The sequence below is a fragment of the Sitodiplosis mosellana genome, unplaced genomic scaffold (genome assembly GCF_009176505.1).
Source record: "Sitodiplosis mosellana isolate CC-2019 unplaced genomic scaffold, AAFC_SMos_1.0 Smas_scaffold_80, whole genome shotgun sequence".
NCBI classification, from domain to species: domain Eukaryota; kingdom Metazoa; phylum Arthropoda; class Insecta; order Diptera; family Cecidomyiidae; genus Sitodiplosis; species Sitodiplosis mosellana.
The window spans coordinates 187,270-205,625 of NW_022595322.1; the positions used below are offsets into that span (position 1 = coordinate 187,270).

General features: G+C 34.8%; 1 protein-coding gene across 1 annotated transcript; it reads left to right on the forward strand.

The window, feature by feature from the left end:
* Positions 1–4,839: 4,839 nt before the first annotated feature.
* LOC129570788 (ATP-binding cassette sub-family C member 4-like) lies at positions 4,840–14,342 on the forward strand. The gene is made up of 15 exons (XM_055450510.1): positions 4,840–5,365; positions 5,472–5,639; positions 7,102–7,261; positions 7,373–7,592; positions 8,498–9,482; positions 9,566–9,770; positions 9,836–10,221; positions 10,294–10,670; positions 11,025–11,162; positions 11,242–11,382; positions 11,962–12,051; positions 12,111–12,191; positions 12,273–12,672; positions 12,908–13,135; positions 13,205–14,342. Exons 1-15 carry the CDS (start codon positions 5,181–5,183, stop codon positions 13,464–13,466), a joined length of 4,026 nt encoding a protein of 1,341 aa, XP_055306485.1. The 5' UTR covers positions 4,840–5,180; the 3' UTR covers positions 13,467–14,342.
* Positions 14,343–18,356: the final 4,014 nt, after the last annotated feature.

An 18,356-nucleotide genomic window follows, 5' to 3' on the forward strand; every position in this document is an offset into this window, starting at 1 on the left:
GTCTATTTAAATAAATTTATGACCCAGATTTTAGCAATATTAGCGTTTAATGATGCACCATACCAGGCTGGTATTACCAGCTTATTTTTTTAAATGATTTTATAATGAACCATACCTTAAGTAACCATAGTCCATAGCCACTTGCACTGTCGCTTAGAGTAGATCCGAATGCTGGTATAAACACCATTGGTTAAGCGAAAAGGGGGATTAAATGTCATATCTATAGACAATAGCACTTTCATCTTGACCATCAATGCAGTTGCAGGTATTGAATCGACACTACTTTTAGAGTCGACACACGACACCTTTTGAAACCTAATCAACATTTTCTATTGAAATTATTGATATTTGTCAAGCATTCGGATGAAATAAATCTCCCAGACTGAAATTCTTAGCATTTTGCGTCTTTGTACTTGAATGTGCTCGCTTAAATATACATAATATAATAGTGTGTTGGTTTCTTTACATAAAAAAATATCGTTTTTTTTTGTTTGTATCATGAAATCGAGCGAATGCATTGAAATACTATTACTTAATTGAAACGTTAAACGATTTCATTTTATATGCAATATTAAATTGATATGAATTATTGAACTACTATTAATTGTCTTTCATATTTGCCGGAATTATATCAAGTTGTTTTTTTAATCTAAGGCGTACTTACTTTATTCTTCAAATTCACAGGAACAAATTCAACCCATTCTGCTATAATATGTGTTTTACACAACTGAGTGAGTAAAAATATTGACTGAGCATTGATGTGAAAAAAACGTCTAATTTAAAAAAACAAACATTTTTTGACATTCATTCGGTCTAAAGTTGGAATGTTCGAGCATTGACAACTAAACCCGGTATACTCCTCAAATTTTCCCCAGCAGCAAATGTTATTTGCAAACAAACCTTCAGTCAGCTGATTTACGGCTCTGTAATATGCGGAATGTAATGGCATTTGTTATGGGATCTTTAATCACATTTTTATTGATCATTTTTTGAAATTAAAATTTATTGAACACATATGAATGTTAACACTAGGTACAAATATAATACTTACACAAATACAATTCAAATGATTTTTTTTTCAAATTATTTGTGGTATCTGGATTTTTCAAAAAAAAAAAAATTGCTATTCAATCAAAAAAAGTGTCATTGGTATGAGCTCATTCGTTTCAATTCAATCCGTTTCAAGTTTATATTTCCATTTTGAGTTGCCCACTTCGTGATCAAAAATGTTCTTTCTGAAGTATAAATTGTTAGTTTTCGTGCTCCAACTAACTTTTCACGTTCCTTATTCAATGTTAGAAGTTTGAGAATGTGTCCCTTATTTCGGAGATTCAATTTCATTTTGCTTAGTTTTTTCAACCGTTGGATGAATAGTAGAATATTTTCCAGTATTGCTTGTTCGATGCTTAAACGCAGAGATGACTGAAGCGCACCGAGTGACCGAGCAACGGCCGCACGGACACTGAGTTTGCGTGCTTAAAACATGCTCAGTGCGATATTGCGCTGCAGCACAAACAAACCCACTCCATGAAGAGAGTATAAGCGCACCAACGGAGTGCGCTACACCGCACTCGTACACAACGAAGAAACAATAGAGAGGATATACAAAGAAAGAAACACAAAGAAAAGAATAAGACAATACACACTCAACTCTTTATATGTGTGTATAAACCATAATAGGCAACAGAGTTAGAGTGCGCACACATTTCTTAACAACAAAGTCAGAGTGCGCACATAAACTCATAACGAAGTGAGTGTAAACGCACAGAGCAGAAAACGACTCTCAGTTGAGTTGCTGAATACGCTACTGAGCGTGCGCTTAGTCATCTCTGCTTAAACGTTCCAGATTCATAAAATTGCTTGCATTCATCTCTGCATGACTGGGAGTAATGTCATCTGAAACAACGAACTCTTTTAAATCTGGCAAACACGGCAAATGGCCATGCCCACAAAACTTCTCAATGCTCAATTTTTCTAGTTGCGGAAGTGATGTCAGCTCATCACAAGATTTTAAATGAACGTTTTTGGTGAAGAAATGTAATCGCCGGAAGACACCAAGTCCAAAAAGTTGATTCAATAGTCCGTTCAACTCCACTAGCGTCGGACCACGACCGTAGTAATCTTTCACTTCTAACAAATCCAATTGCACTTTCAATTTGAAGATTTTAGTTTGATTGTTCCAAAGACTTTCGGGGTCGGTGGCAAAACTTCGAACGTTGGGATTGATTTGGAAAAACTTATTCAAGTCATTTACCGACAGAATGGGTGCTAATTCGAAATATTCGGGATTTGGAAACTTTTCGCCCATAAATGATTCTCCATTGGGTTCAAGTAAAATACCTAGACTTTCCAAATGAAGACGTTTTAAATTGACACAAAATTTTAAGAAATCATCGTAAATTTTACGATCGGAAAAACTATTTTTAATTCGGACGGTTTGCAGCTGTGGAAAAATGGCTTGGATTTGATCGACCTTCGTTAAGAATGTCTGTATGAAGGAAATTTCGTTGATCGATTCAAATTCACCAATGTGTTGACAAAGATAAGAATGTAAGCGATCGTTATGGAAATCAAGATATGCTTTATGTAACGATTAAATCGAGGTGTCAACGTGCATGCAAAGGTGTGCTCAATGTTAATGTATGGCCCATCATCTGCCACGAGGGTAGCAGCAGCAGCAGCGGAAAAGTGGTGTTTGAAATATTGGCCGGCCACTTTTTGCATCGCTTTACACGTTTGTCCGAATGAAAATAAGTCTTTGAGTGACAAATACTCGAATATTTCGTCGAAACAATCGATGTTTAGCTTGAAAAGTTTCGGTTGTGGTGGTTCATTGGAAGGACAAGCTACAATCATGTGATTCCGTTCTTGGTTTTCTTCATTGGCCAGTCGCAGCCTTTTTGATGCACTTTTTTCCTCAGTCATTATATATAATGACTCACTGAAGTGATTGATGACTGATCATCAACAATAAACATATGACAACCTATTTTGTGACTATGCCACTGAAACGAACACAAATGAGGACAACTCCGATTAGATTTCAATGTTGTGCAGTCATTTAAATGAGAAATGAACCAAATTAAGAATATAATGTATATTAACCTTGAGAAAAAATCATTGTTTTCACTAAGTTCTTTACGAACAATTGAAAGACCTAGTCCGAGTCAGTGTATACATGTTGACAATTATCACACTGAATGCAAATGCAAAAGCAATAGAAAAAAATTGAGCTTAACATTTGCTGTCATATTCGACGTTAAGTTGGTGCTGCTGTGTACTTGTCATTTGAAGTGAATTCAAATTGAATGCAATCAATCTAGAGCTAAACCTTTTGAAATTAATTAATAGCATCTACTAGTAGATTTCAAGCTTGAAAGTATGTTAATTTTGACCAAATTAAAGCCATTGTGGTTTGGTTTTTCACCTTTTCTCAAATGATACGTCAATTGGAATTTGAATGAAATTTATACGAGGTCTGGTCACGAAATCGTTAATTTGAATTAATAAATTTACTTGGAACAGCGCTTAATTCACGATGCTCAATTGATTTGAAATATATTTTATAACCATTCGATTTCCCCTAGATTCAATCACCGGAATGTTGATGTTAGTGCCACAGAAACGGCCTACTAATGGCGATTTGTGCCAATATCCATCATGAATTTCCAAATAATAAGATTGTTTATCGTTTGAATCTCAAGTCATTACTGGTTCCTACTATCCCAAACATACACAATGCAACACAGTTCATGCGATGATTCGACAACACAGTTCATGAGAGCATCGTAAAAACTAAGAGTACAACATTGCTTGAAGAAGTGAGCAAAAAGCACAATTTGAAAATGTGTAACTGTATTTGCATTTTTATTCATGCTTTCATACGATAATTTAAAGTACAAATTTAAAAAAAAGAATAAAACGAAGACGATATTTCGATTGATTTTGCATTGGTGTATTTGTGTATTATCTCTCAGTATAAAGTATGTGACGTATGGTAAAAGCGGTAGCGTCACCGAATGGATTGGAAATATTTGCATACATTCAGGCTGTACGAATGATTCATATACGAAAGCCATCTTTTCCTATATTTTCTAACAATTTCAATCTCTTTTTGGTTAACTTCAAGAATTCCGTTGAAACAACCGCCGGGTATTTAGCAGCTGTCAATATTCAATTGTTAAAAGGCGGTACCAACTCGGGCTGATTTTAATTGGTGGCTTTTGATTATCGATATTACTCCAAAAAATCACGGAAGAAATTTAAATTTCGTACTTTAACTACAAGTTTAAAAAAAAATCTGTTGAAATCATAAAAGCTTCGTGGATTTTAGTCCAACAATTTTAACGTCAATCAGGGGTTTCAATATGATGCGTGAACAGAACGTTTGGCTCAAACTTTAATTAAAGCCAGAGCACTTTGAACCAGCATTAGCTTCAATACACATTGCTAAAACAAAAGTTGCCTTTTTAATGCGTATAAATTGCGTTATTAAATGACTTATTCGAAAGACAACAACATTTTGAAAATTACAGATAAAAGCAACACTGCTAAAATCCGAGATCATTCGCTCGATGGACAACACACATTATTCACACATCATTCGCTCGATAGACAGCACACAGTGTAAAGGCTATTTAAGCTGGTCTCGGTGTACGTACATATATACATATATATCATATATAGAGCACGTGCGTTATATATTTACGTGTACGTTTGTGTGATGCATTTCGAACGCTTGGGTATTCAAATGACTACTGTATTCGTGTTTATGTATAACAAGTGAGCGCTTACCAGAATGGTATTTATATTCGCAGTAGATGTTCAGATCAAGTTTTTGTAAATCAGTTTGCGTCAAGAAACAAGAGGTTCATCAACAACAATTTTCAATCGAGTTTATTTAATTATTTTTAATTCAAAGCGTTGTCATAAGTTCAGTGTTTTTTAATATGTTATTCCATTGTGATAAATGACAAATTGTAACAATTAAAGTCAATATATAAACATTGAATGTTAATTTATGTATGAAAATAAATTGGATTACGTTTTGCGAAGAGATATTTCTATTTTGTTTTTGAATTCCCTAAATTGAACAAAAAACCATTTATTACGGCATTGAGGAGTGATTTAAGATTTAGATTGAGCCAATGAAAACCACAAACAAAGTGAAGTGAAGTGCGATGGAATCAGGTCACAGAAAACTGTTGAAGAGTCCACGAGAAAGTGCTAATTTTTTTTCAGTAATATTTTTCGGCTGGTCAATACCAATTTTTAAAAAATCCTATAATAATGTCTTGCATCCAAACGATGCATTCGAGCCTCTTGATGAGGATCGATCTGAATATCTCGGAAATCGACTGGAAAGGTGCGTGTTTTCGAATATAAAGTTTCAACAAGTTTTGTCGTAAAAAATTGAAATAATTTATTGAAAGAGAAATATTTTGTGTTCTTCTATTGAAAACTAATTTTAGTGCTTGGCAAGCCGAGCAGAAAGGAAAGACGCGCCCATCCTTATTGCGCGCATTAGTGAAAGCGTTTTGGCGTGAAGTGATTATTTTGGGATTTTTGTGCTTTTTCACCGATTTTATCAGTCGATTAACACTTGCATTTCTGTTAGAGAAACTGTTGTCGTATTTTCGGTTTGTATTTTTAGTTGTTTATTAAAATACATGGAGTAGAAGTACTCTTAGATTGATTTCAAATGGTCACTCTGTAGAATTATATGGCCGCTAATCTTTTGAAACGAATTTATTTTCCATTTGGGTGCGGTATTTTTTGGATTCTTCAATTTTAGGTCAAATTCGTCCTAATAAAACAATACGCACGCATGATTTCTTTAATTTGGTTACTGTTTCAATTTTAAATTAGACTATAGAATGTATAGGGTAGACTATGAATAAAAAAAAATGTTCTTCTTTCGCATTTTTGGGGGGAAATCGATAGAATTGAATAAACTAGAACGAATAATGATGATAATGAACCGGTAAGAATTAACTTGACCCTCCAATTTTTCAAAAAATAAAACCGTAACATAAAGTTGATTTTTAAAAAGTAGAGAAACGTAGAAGGCGTTTAAAATAAAAATGCAACATTTCCTAAGTTAAAATAAAAGTGAAACATAGCTATGTTTCACTTTTATTTTCACTCTGTGCATGATTCGATTTTATTTTGAATGCCTTCTGTGTTCCTCTATTATTTCACCATTCAATGTATTTCTCCTTTATTTTAAGAATTGCTTCTCAGTGATAAAAAACTGATAAGGAATGCGAATTTCGATGTGGCGATAACATCAATAGATTAGGTACACTGATTATTGCATCAGAATCGAGAAAAAAATCAAACTTTTTTCGATTTTTGTCTGTGTTTTGTCGGACCGTCTACATGTGGAAGTTTGTATGAAAACCTCGGACCGCCGCTGCTATTGCATTTACTTCTATGGCAAAATGTACACATGAAAATATCTCGAAAACGGCTGGTAAATCGGCAAAATGGACCGTGGTGTAACTCCCTAATAAAAGGAGTTGAGACACCCGGCTGGTTTTATGGCCTGAAATATAAATCCGGTAGAATTTGGGCTGATCCATGGATTCTCAGGATTCGGCCTGATTTTAGCACTTCATTTTTTATGTGTATCTGTAAAGTCATTCAACCAATGTTTTGTATTGAATTTCACCACAATGCAAATAAACTGAAGTGCTGGAATCAGGTCAAATCCTGAGAATCCATGGAACATTCGAATTTCCACCGGATTTGTATTTTTGGCCGTCAAACCAGTCTAAACTCCCTTCATGGAGTAACACCATGATCCGTTTTGCCGATTTACCCAGCCGTTTTGGAGATATTTCCATGTGTAAACATTTAATAATATTATATTCAATTCCGTTGGCTTATATATGAAAATAAAAAAAACTCGGGCGCTGAAAACTCACGCTATCACACTTACGTGCAATTTTTACGTGTATTATAATCGGATGTAGCCAAATGAAAAAAAAAATTCGTTTCAAAATTGTATCGGCCATATAATTTTATAGGGTGAGCATTTGAATTCAACCGTAGTAAAAAAGATAATTAATGAATGAAATTTTCCTATGTCTTTTATAGAGAAAATACCCAAATGAGCCATGACGAGGCTTTAATATATGGCATTTGTTTATTTACTCTCAGTGTAGTCCATGGCATAACTTTGCTACATTATCTATTCAAGGGATTACATTATAGTATGAAAGTTCGTGTGGCTCTTTCTAGTGTTATTTATCGGAAGGTATGAAGTGCATTCAGTTGAAGATAATTAAATTCTTTGTTTCTTTTGTTGTCATAAAAGTTTTGGTTCCATATATTCTTATCTAATCAACTGTTCTTATTTATACTGTAGACACTTTGTTTGTCTCAAAGATCGTTGGCAAATACAGCTCCGGGCAAACTAGTGAACTTATTATCAAATGATGTACAACGATTTGAATCTGTTTCTCTTTTGCATCCGCTATGGATATCACCGTTCACCACAATTATTGCTGCAATGATTTTGTGGATTGAAATTAGATGGGCGGCCATCATTGGGATGATTATTGTTTTTATCTTTGTACCGATTCAAAGTATGTCGTTGAAGATAACTGTTTAGATGAGATCTTATGGTCACGGTCACGTTAGTCGAAATCAGAGGAAAAAAATGAAAGTGGCAAAAAATCATCTTAACGTTATTAGATCGCTCTGAAATTTTTCTCCAAACTATTATTTTATTACTTAAACTCAATATATTTGGAAATTTTCATGGAATTTCGCTGATTTTTTCTTATCAAAATTGCAAAATTATTAGTTATTTCGTCATATTTTATAATTTTTGACTTTTTTTGGACTCTATTTCGGAGGCGTAAATTTCTATTAGAAAATGCACCAAATCGGCAAGTTGAATACATATTTTTAAAGAAAAAGGTTTAAATTTTAATATTCAGCTAACAGAAATAACATTTTTTCGACGCATTCTATTTTTTTTTCCTGCCACAAAGTTGACGAATTCGCAAGTGTGATGATACTGACGAAATGTGTAATGTTACTGACAATTTTTTCACTTTTGCACACGCGTATATCTCTACCAAAAATACTATTTTCAGCATAACTATGATTTATATCGAATCACTTTGATCCTTTATCTTTGATTTATTGACTATGACCCGAAAAATACATTGCTAAACTCGACCATTTTTTTAAAAAATTTGAAATAACTCCAAAAATCACTTCTAAAATTATGTGACGTTACTGACAACTTTAAACCTTTATAACTCCGTGATCACAAGTAATAGACAAAACTTTAAAACTTTGAATTATTAGTCTTGGGAAGCTTTATCATATGCACTGAAGAAATTATGAGCTTTATTCATTTTTTGAAGAAATATGGAGCAAAAATGTTCGTACGAACGTGACGTTACTGACGATGACCGTGACCTTATGCGTGATAACATAGATTAAATATTACACAACAAACATTTTTTTCTATCAACAGCTTATTCAAGTCGACTGTCAGCAATGTATCGATTTAAAACGGCTTTGCGAACAGATGAACGTGTACGGTTTATGGACGAGATTATATCTGGAGTTCAAGTGATTAAGATGTATGCATGGGAAAAACCTTTTGAACGATTGATTTCAGTAGCTCGACGTTCCGAATTGGCAGTTATTCTGAAAAATTCCTACATTCGTGGTTTGAATATGACACTTTCTCTGTTCGCCACAAGAGCTGCACTTTTTGGTACTGTATTATCATATGTTTGGTTTTATGGCCCCGAAAATCTGACCGTCTCCAAAATGTTTATGACAGCATATTTACTTAATGTCATTACATTGGCAATGTGTCGTATTTTCATTCGAAGCATTTCTGAGATAAGTGAAGTGTATATTGCTCTTAATCGACTGCAAATGTTTCTTGAATATGAAGAAAAGTGTGAAACAGTTCCAAAAAATGTGGAGATCATCAGTTCTGATCTGTTAGAATCGGAGAATATAGCTATTTTGATGAAAAATGTGTCAGCCAAATGGAGTGCGGTTGAAGATCAAACTGGCAAAAAATCTTTCAAATTAACGAAAAAAATTGGTTCCTACCAAAATGAGGATGAGTTGAACGAGAGCAAATTATTTCAACTTCAAAATATAAACTTGGAAGTATCGAAAGGAAAACTAATTTTCGTTGTCGGATCTATTGGGGCTGGTAAATCGACACTAATGCAAGTTTTACTCAAGGAATTGCCAGTAAATCAGGGCCTCATGGGAATAAATGGTACGACTTCATATGCGAGTCAAGTTAGTTGGACATTCACATCATCGATCCGACAAAACATTGTGTTCGGTGAACCAATGGATCGATCACGATACGATGAAGTGGTTAAATGTGCAGCTTTAACAAGAGATTTCGCACAATTTAGTAACGGTGATATGACGATGGTCGGCGAAAATGGAGCTGGTCTCTCAGGTGGCCAAAAAGCTAGAATCAAGTAAGTGCAAGCCAATTTATCTCCAACAGAAGCAAAAGTGATTTGAAAAATTATGTACGTTCCGATCAAACGTTTGATTTCAGTTTCGCTCGTGCTCTCTACCGAAAAGCGGATATATACTTGATAGATGATCCCTTGAGCGCGGTGGATACTCACGTGCAATCACATTTGTTCCATAAGTGTATCGGCCCGAATGGATATCTGGCGCGTCAAAATGCCACTCGGATTTTGATCACACATCAGTTGCACTTCATGAAGGAGGCAGATTGGATTGTCGTACTGAAGGACGTAAGCATAGTTTTAAATTCATTGGAAAAACATGCAGGTTTTGAAAGTGTTTTATTAATTTTTAGGGAAAGATTGAAATACAAGGCAATTATGATACAGTTTTACAGGCTGGAGTAGACTTTGCCAGCATACTGCGCGAGAATGAACCAGAGCAAAATGGAGAAAAAGTAGAAAATAGACGTCGAAGCTCGGCTTTATCGCAGAAAAGTCATTCAAGTTTGTCGGGATCACTGAACAAAGAGACTAACTCAGATGAAAATCAATATAAATCCGAAGGTCAAAATGAATTGGGGAAAGAGTTAGAGGCAACATCCAAGGGCAAAGTTAAAGGATCGATGCTTTTAAATTATCTGAATTCTGCCAACATGCCTTGCACTTTAATATTCATGTTTATACTATTTTTAATAACACAAGTTTCGGCTAGCGTTGCAGACATATGGGTTTCGTACTGGTATTTTAATACATTTCTGAAAATGTTTTGTGAGTGTTTTTTGATAATTTATTATTATTGCTCTGTTTTTAGGATAAGAAACGAAGAATCTCGCGTATATCAACTCGAAAATGGGTTATCAAACGATTCAATGAGCTCATTTAATAATACATCTAGCGATACTGAGTCAAACCCTTGGCCCACAGAAACTTACGTATACATATACAGTGCAATTATGCTTTCGTTGATAACCCTAGCAGCAACACGATCAGCAACATTTTGTTGGATTTGTATAAAGGCGTCGCAAAGTTTGCATGATAAAATGTTCAGTGGATTAATATCAACAGCGATGAAATTTTTCAATGAAAATCCAATGGGACGAATTATGAATCGATTTACAAAGGATTTGGGCAACGTGGATGAAATGCTGCCAAGAATATTATTGGAGGCTCCGCAAATGATATTGATCGGTAATTTTTGAAAATTATTCTTAATACGTGAAAGTCAACGCAATTATCACGATCGGGGGTCGCTGGTGTTCATTATTAAATCCAATTGCATGACCCAATTCAACAATTGACAATTGTTGATCGACACATTTTGGCCACCAGATGCACAACAACTGCAGTCCATTTTTGTAAACTGAATGAATTGAATGTGTTCGCTTTCATTTCGTTTGAACACCATGATGCTGCTGAAATTTTTCGCTTCTTTGATTCTATTTTTTGATCATCATTAAAATAAACACAAGCGTCAAACATGTTTATATGCACATAAGAAATAATAGAAAATTTCAAAAATTTCTCCCTTTCATCTCGTTGCAGCACTGGGTGCAGTTGGCGTCACTATTTTTACAGATATTAAGCTGGGGGTTGTGATCGTCGTAATGGTTGTCATTTTTCTTTTTGCACGTAAAATATATTTGGAAACGTCTACAAACATTATGCGCCTGGAAGGGATAAGTGAGTAAATTTTCCTAAAAAATTCCCAAATTTACAAACGATATTAATATAAAACGATTGGTGTAACTTTTTTCAATAGCAAAATCGCCAGTTTTCACCCATATTTCAGCAACACTGGGAGGATTATCGATAGTTAGATCATTTCAAGCGGAACACATTCTACGTATTGAATTCGAAAGACATCAGAATCTTAATAGCGGCGTCTGGTTTATGTACCTGGGTAGATATTTTTAAATTACAAAATTTGTGTCTCTAGTTGAGGTGCCAACGAACAAAATTCTAAACAATCTTTTTTCGGATTTTTAACCTGAAAATAAAACATTTTATTTTCAAGTTTATTTTTAGGTACGTTTCGAACAATTTCCCAAGTGCGAACGCTGCGCACGCTTTTAAAAGACGTGGTTCACGTATTCACGCCTTTCTCACGTCTCCTATATAATTTCCTGTCTGAAAGACGTGCATCTTCTGTGCAATGGTATACAGAATACACGAGAATTGCATGAGGAAAATTTCAGCTATACCATTTATCACTGCACAGAAGACGTACGTTTTTCGTGTGGTAATTATATAGAAGACGTGAGAAAGGAAGACGTAGCGTTCGCTCTTGGGTTAGAATGAGAAAAATTTTTAAACCTTCCGTCCGAACAAATGATCGTACGAATTTTTTTAATGGTTTGAAACGTACCAAAAACAATTTTCTGATTAAAATTTAGAAATTGTTCTAAATTTTGTTTGTTGACACCTCTAGTCCCTACACTATTTACTATATTTGATTTGTTCATTTTATACAATAATTTAGGTGCAACAAACGGATTTGGATTATCACTCGATTTAATGGTATATGTCTTCATTGGTTTCGTTATTTATTTTTTCTTAGTGGTGAATGAAGGTATGTGTTGAACACTCTTTAAATTTTTATTATCTCATTTTGTGATTATTTTCACATAGGAGCTACTGGTGACCGTGTTGGATTGGCAATTACGCAAGTACTTAGTTTATCTGGAATGTTGCAGTATGGAGTTAGACAAAGTAAGCATCCGAAGAAAACTATATGACAACGGAATTTTAGGAAACATTTTAATTGTGAACCTTGTTCTTTATCTTTTAAAGGTGCTGATGTAACGAATCAACTTACATCGGTTGAGCGTATATTAGAGTATAGTCAACTTGAGCCTGAAAAACGACCAGATGTACCGCAAAAAGTACCAGCTGATTGGCCATCGAAGGGGAAAGTGGAATTTAAGAAAGTATCATATCGATATTCAGCTGAAGACGAGCCAGTTTTGCGGGAATTATCATTCTCAGTAAAACCGAAAGAGAAAGTCAGCGTTGTCGGTCGTACAGGTGCTGGAAAATCTTCATTGATATCATCAATTTTCCGATTGGCAATTGTCGATGGTGACATTCTCTTGGATGATATCAACACCGCTTCAGTTGAATTGAGTGAACTACGATCGAGAGTATCGATAATTCCTCAAGAACCAACACTTTTTTCAGGCACATTGCGAAGGTTAGCATTGTTGCCACACCGTTGCTGCAAGAGCATTACCACTAGCGACACCTTGTGGCAACGATAGTAAAATCCTGTGTGTTACAATGTATTTTTCAACACATTACAATCGGTGCCAACAGGATTGCCTGTGGTATATTGCTATTGCAGCAACCTTGTGACTGTTGCTTTCATGATATTTAATTCGTATTGTTCCGAAGAAACCCAAAATTAAGTTGCATTTTTTATTTGACAGAAATTTGGATCCTTTCGAAGAATACTCGGACGCTGACATTTGGAGTGCGCTCGAGAATGTTGAAATGAAAGAATATGTGTCGAAGAATTATGGTCTGCACATGGCGGTTCAGTCACATGGACAAAATTTCAGCACCGGACAACGACAGATTCTATGCTTAGCTCGAGCGATCCTACGAAAGAATCGCATTATTATACTTGACGAAGCAACGGCAAATGTTGATCTTCAGTAATTATTCAAATCTCTACATCCCCATAAAAATATGATGAATGTTCTTTTACTTCTTTGTATTTTCAGAACGGACGAAATAATTCAAAAGACAATACGAGAGAAGTTTGCTAGCTCGACAGTGATAACGGTGGCTCACCGATTGAACACGGTTATCGACTCCGATCGCGTATTAGTTATGGATGCCGGTAGAGCTATTGAGTTCGACGCACCGTACTTACTGATGCAGAAAAAAGAGGGCATATTCCGAAAAATGGTTGAAGCACTCGGACAACTGGAATACGATCGTCTATTTTCAAGAGCTAAAATTGCGTTTGAGTGCTCGAAATAGCGATGAAATGTTATCACCTTTAAATCTATGAGCGAGATTGAGAGTAGTATACTCTCAGAATTCAAAGGAGGCAAACTAAAAAACATATAGTGTAAAACATCAAACTACCCACTGTTCTTTGCCATTGTAGGCAAAATGTCAGTTTACCTACATTGTTAATACAATATGGAACACCGTTCCACCAAAAATGTAGGTAAACTGACATTTTGCCTACAATGGCAAAAAACAGTGGGTAATTTCTACCATTATAAACGTCAGCGATCAACATCAACAGAGACACTATAGCACATAGCATTAAACGCACTATTGCTTCACTCTTTGTACACACTTTGACATCACTTATGCTTTGGCGCGCGTCGTACGTTTTTCAAACGTTTATGTTTGATTCAAGTATTTCACCGATTTCACCGAATTTTCTTACTCAATATCAATATATTCATTCTTACTTGGAAGTTTTTTTTTTATTGCAATGATGTTTTAAAATATATTTTGTCGATAAATATATTTTTTTTAATTTCTAAAATTAAATGAAATTAAAACACATAGCATGAAACGTATTCATAGTAGAAATGCATATGTATTAGTTTGTACTTATTCATTATAATGTATTTAGATAGGACGCTAGCGCGGCCTGGGTAATTTGATGTTTTACACTATATGTTTTTTTAGTTTGCCTCCTTTGAATTCTGAGAGTATGTTTTTAGGATGACTTATATTTTGATTTGTTTGACTCAGGATTTTTGGCGATTTTCATTTTAATGACAAATGTCGAATTGTAATCTTAGCAAAAATTGTTGATCTTGTCAAACTGTACAGTGTACAACTTTCGAAAAGATATTTGCATCAATTGAAATAAATAAATGAATTATTTTAAGATTTGCTCTTTTGAATAGCAAACATTGAAAATTAAAAAGCATTTTTTATTATATTTCTGGAAAATGATTGAAGCACTCGGACAACTGGAATACAATCGTCTACTTTCAAAAGCTAAAATATAATTTGAGAAATCCATGAGTTCCACAAAGTAATAACGATCGACTTTATAATGGTAATATAGTCCGGAGAACGTTGATCTTTTGTTTTTAGCTCTTCAATTTTGAAGGAATCTCTGAGGAGTTCACAGATACAGTTGTATAAACAGTTGTTGTGATTTGTGCATTTCCACTTAGCGTACAGTAGTAAACATTGTCTGAAACTCTTATCAGTTATCATGTTATTATCATGTTCCATCGCAACAACTTAAATCGCTCAATTCAACCCAAGTTCAGTTGTTCCGTCATCAAGCAGCAGTTGAATTTAAGAAAAATATTCAGTTTATCCAAACTAAATAAATAAAATAAAATAAACTTAGGTTTTCGCAATAATACTGCTAAATTGACTAAATCTACTAAAGATAACACTACTCAACAACAACAACAAAAAACCTCTTTTTTTTTCTTTTTCATGTTTTTTGGGGGCCGCTGAATCTGAATTTGGCCTTGGTTTGGCTGTAAAAGTTTCACTTTGTGGAAAATATTTAAATATTTTTCTCGCTTGAATCAGTTCAATGAGGATGATATCACGCGCTGTGAACGCGTTGTTATGTAATTACAACTATTTCACTAACCACGCTGAAAGACATGGTTATTATTGTGTACGCTTCGTTTCAATACACATCTACTCAACACTTGACGAAACTACGGCTACATTTTATACTGACAAGAGACAAAATTACTTCATTTCAATCGAAATGTATAAATACCCAAATGACATACAATAAATTTCTCTTTTATAAACCAACACTCAAGCGGCGAATCCATTACAATCCTGCAAACAAGCACTACCCAACTACGAAATATAATGAAAATGTGTTTTATTATTTACTACTCGCTTCGCGACTGTTCAAATGTGAGAGATTATCTGTCCGCATTATCATCAAATCCATCAAATATAAGTCTTTCCAATAGTTATTAGAAACGGGTTGTTACTTTAACCATCGCGGTTACTCAATCAAATTTATTTTACAAATGACATGGAGCAATGTTGGAATTTTGGGAATCAGTCTTCAGTGAAGACTCTTCACTTCATTTGTACAACTTTGCTCTAAGATTTTTGCTAATACCATACACATTACCTTATCTGAACAAGTATATATGTTGTGCAACTACTACATTTCTTATCAGTGGCTACTATTTATGTTCCTTGCGTATTAGTTAATTGACCGATTGCATTATTATTCAACCATTCTATTTACGATGTCCAATTAATTTACATGGTGAATTTCTCAACAGTGTTCTACATAGATTGGGCAATAGTTGGTTTGTTTTGGCAACAAAACTAGTAATTCAACCAAATAGCTACCAGGGCACTTATTTTGGCAAATCAAATTCTCATTGCAAACTTTGTTCAATACAGTGACACATTAAAATATATTCTGAAGTAAATCTCGTTTTTTTTATTTAATCGAACAATCTTTACAATATATAACTAAGAAATAACCTAACACAATTACTAGTTACCGGCTGCAACTGGCCTGCGCCGATTGGCATAAAAACTCTCGTACAGGTCGACAGTTGCAACTATTTAGAATAAAAAGGAAGTGGTCCTTCAAAGCAGCGAGCTGCCCTTCTTAATGCCTCTCATGGATATCTTCAAACAGAACGTCAAGTCGTCTGTCCAGAATGTTATTTGTAAGTCATTGATATCAATATTTCCGCTAAAATGAGATGAACAGCGACAACCTTAAAGTGCCACTCCATGATCATAGAGCATTACATTTACGTAAGGACCAAAACTACCATTTGAACTATAGTTGGCGAGCTTCAGTATATCCTCGATTCGGTAGCGCTGATGTTGCAGAATAGATTTAGTTTCATGAGTAATTTGAAGCAAGACTTCTTGTATCGTGGCATGCTCAGTGATATGCAACAATAATGGAAAGACGTTGGATGTCATGCCTAGCTCTTGAGTCAAATAGGTTCCACGTACTGGCAAACTGAGACTCACATACTCACGGTTTAGAAGGCTTCGAAGCAATAGCACTGAAACGCCAATGTGAAGAAAAGATTCATGGCTGCTGCTAAGTGTTGCAATTCTTGGCGTTCGCTTCGCTTATGCTTAATTTCATTGTATGGCGATAAGTTGTTTTCTTTCCAACAGAATCAATACTTCGTTAAGCCTGCTAAAATTTCTTGTCTTCTTCATTATCATTTGAAGCTTGGTATATGCGGCATCAGCACGTGAAAGCGCATTAAAATGCATAGTTGGCTGCAATGCAATTTCTCCAAATCTCTTAAATTCATTATAGGCAGCAGCAAGCAGGGATTCAAACTTGCGAAAGATCTACCATCGATAAGGGCGTAGTGAAATCGCGCATAAAGTATGTAATCATCATTTCCAATGATGTACAACGTAAACTCGTAGAGATTTTTGTCGGCCATGCCGCCAGACTTGTTTACAGCTTTTCTCATTCTTTGAAACGCCTCATCCTGTGGCGTTGAATGCATGCGGACATCAATCGTTTGGTCATGAACCTGCCACAGCTCTCCATCTGAATCTACGACTACTAGTGTCAAGTCACATAATACTGAACGCATCCGGTCTTTATGGGTTTCGCGCAACTCATTAGAGATAACAATATGGTGTCTTCGGAAAAGTTTTAGTACTCGAGGTCCTCTATAAGTAAACTGAAGACAGTTATCTCCTATCTCTTATTAGATTCGCGCAAATCGCGCAATTAAAAAAGCAGAATTTATATAGAAACTTTTTTTCTTATCACTTTTCGCGCTTTTCGCGAAACTGATAAGAGCTAAGAGATAACTGTCTTCATTTTAGTTATAGAGGACCTCGAGTACTAAAACTTTTTTGAAGAGACCAAGTTGCTATCTCTTATCAGTTCCACGAAAACCGCAAAAAAACCGTGACGACCCGCCAAAAAAGAACATACTCGCTTTTAACCATTTTTAAGTCGACAGAAACTTACTCTCTTCTTTCATAATAAAGTCAGTGTATGTTTCACTCTCAATCTCACCTATAGAATTAAGAATTATAATTGAACGTGTCGCAGACGGCGAAAGCAGGTACGAGTGGCGAAAGCATCTGAGCGTTTATCTCGTCTATATATACACGTTACTTCGACTTATTTTCCAATAGGGCATTTAGCACAGCAAAAAATGGAAACGACCTACGCTTCAAAGTGGTTTCCATCATCGAGCCGGTATAAATCGGTTGTATAAATCATTTGTTTTCGTGCAACTACTGCATTTCTCATCAGTGGCTATTATTTATGTCCCTTAGTTAGTTAATCAATTACAGTATTCAAAAGTTCTATCAGTACATAAAGTTCCAGTGGTATAATGTTACATTCTATAGCATGGCCAGTCTGTTCGCATTCGTCTTGATATTGAAGAGAAGGCAGCTGAAATAGAATTGATTTTTGACCGAGAAAAAAGTATTCATTTTTGATCTCATACATTGATGAGAGTTTTATTTAAAAAATCCAGTAAATAGCTTAATGTATTGACCCTAGATTAACTATAAAATTATCCTTATCAACTATAAATTAAGAAAAAGCGGATGATAATTCGGAATTGTTTTTATGTAGATTGAAAAATTTGAAACAAATGGTGAATTTGAGAATTCAAATGTCAAGTTGTAGTCAAATAACTCGTAATCATGTTGAAACAAACATAATTAAATGCCAATTTATTCTACCTCTTCAAAAATCGAGTTCACCGTCTTCAATTATAATTTAATAATTATTACATCAACATCAAACGATGTCGATACTTCGGCGATATCCATTTTGATTTGTTCAACTGAACGCGAGTTCTGTGTCCGAGCCCATACATAACAGTGGATAATCAATTTCGATAAAGATGGATTCTGTCTGATGAAATTCGCAAAGTCATC

What these genes read in the sequence shown, in the direction of transcription:
- LOC129570788 (XM_055450510.1), top strand. Translation starts at nt 5,181, where the DNA reads ATGGAATCAGGTCACAGAAAACTGTTGAAGAGTCCACGAGAAAGTGCT. An exon ending in TATCTTTGTACCGATTCAAA is followed by an intron (nt 7,593 to 8,497) that starts GTATGTCGTTGA and finishes TTCTATCAACAG; the next exon opens with CTTATTCAAGTCGACTGTCA. An exon ending in TTTTCAGGCACATTGCGAAG is followed by an intron (nt 12,673 to 12,907) that starts GTTAGCATTGTT and finishes TTTATTTGACAG; the next exon opens with AAATTTGGATCCTTTCGAAG.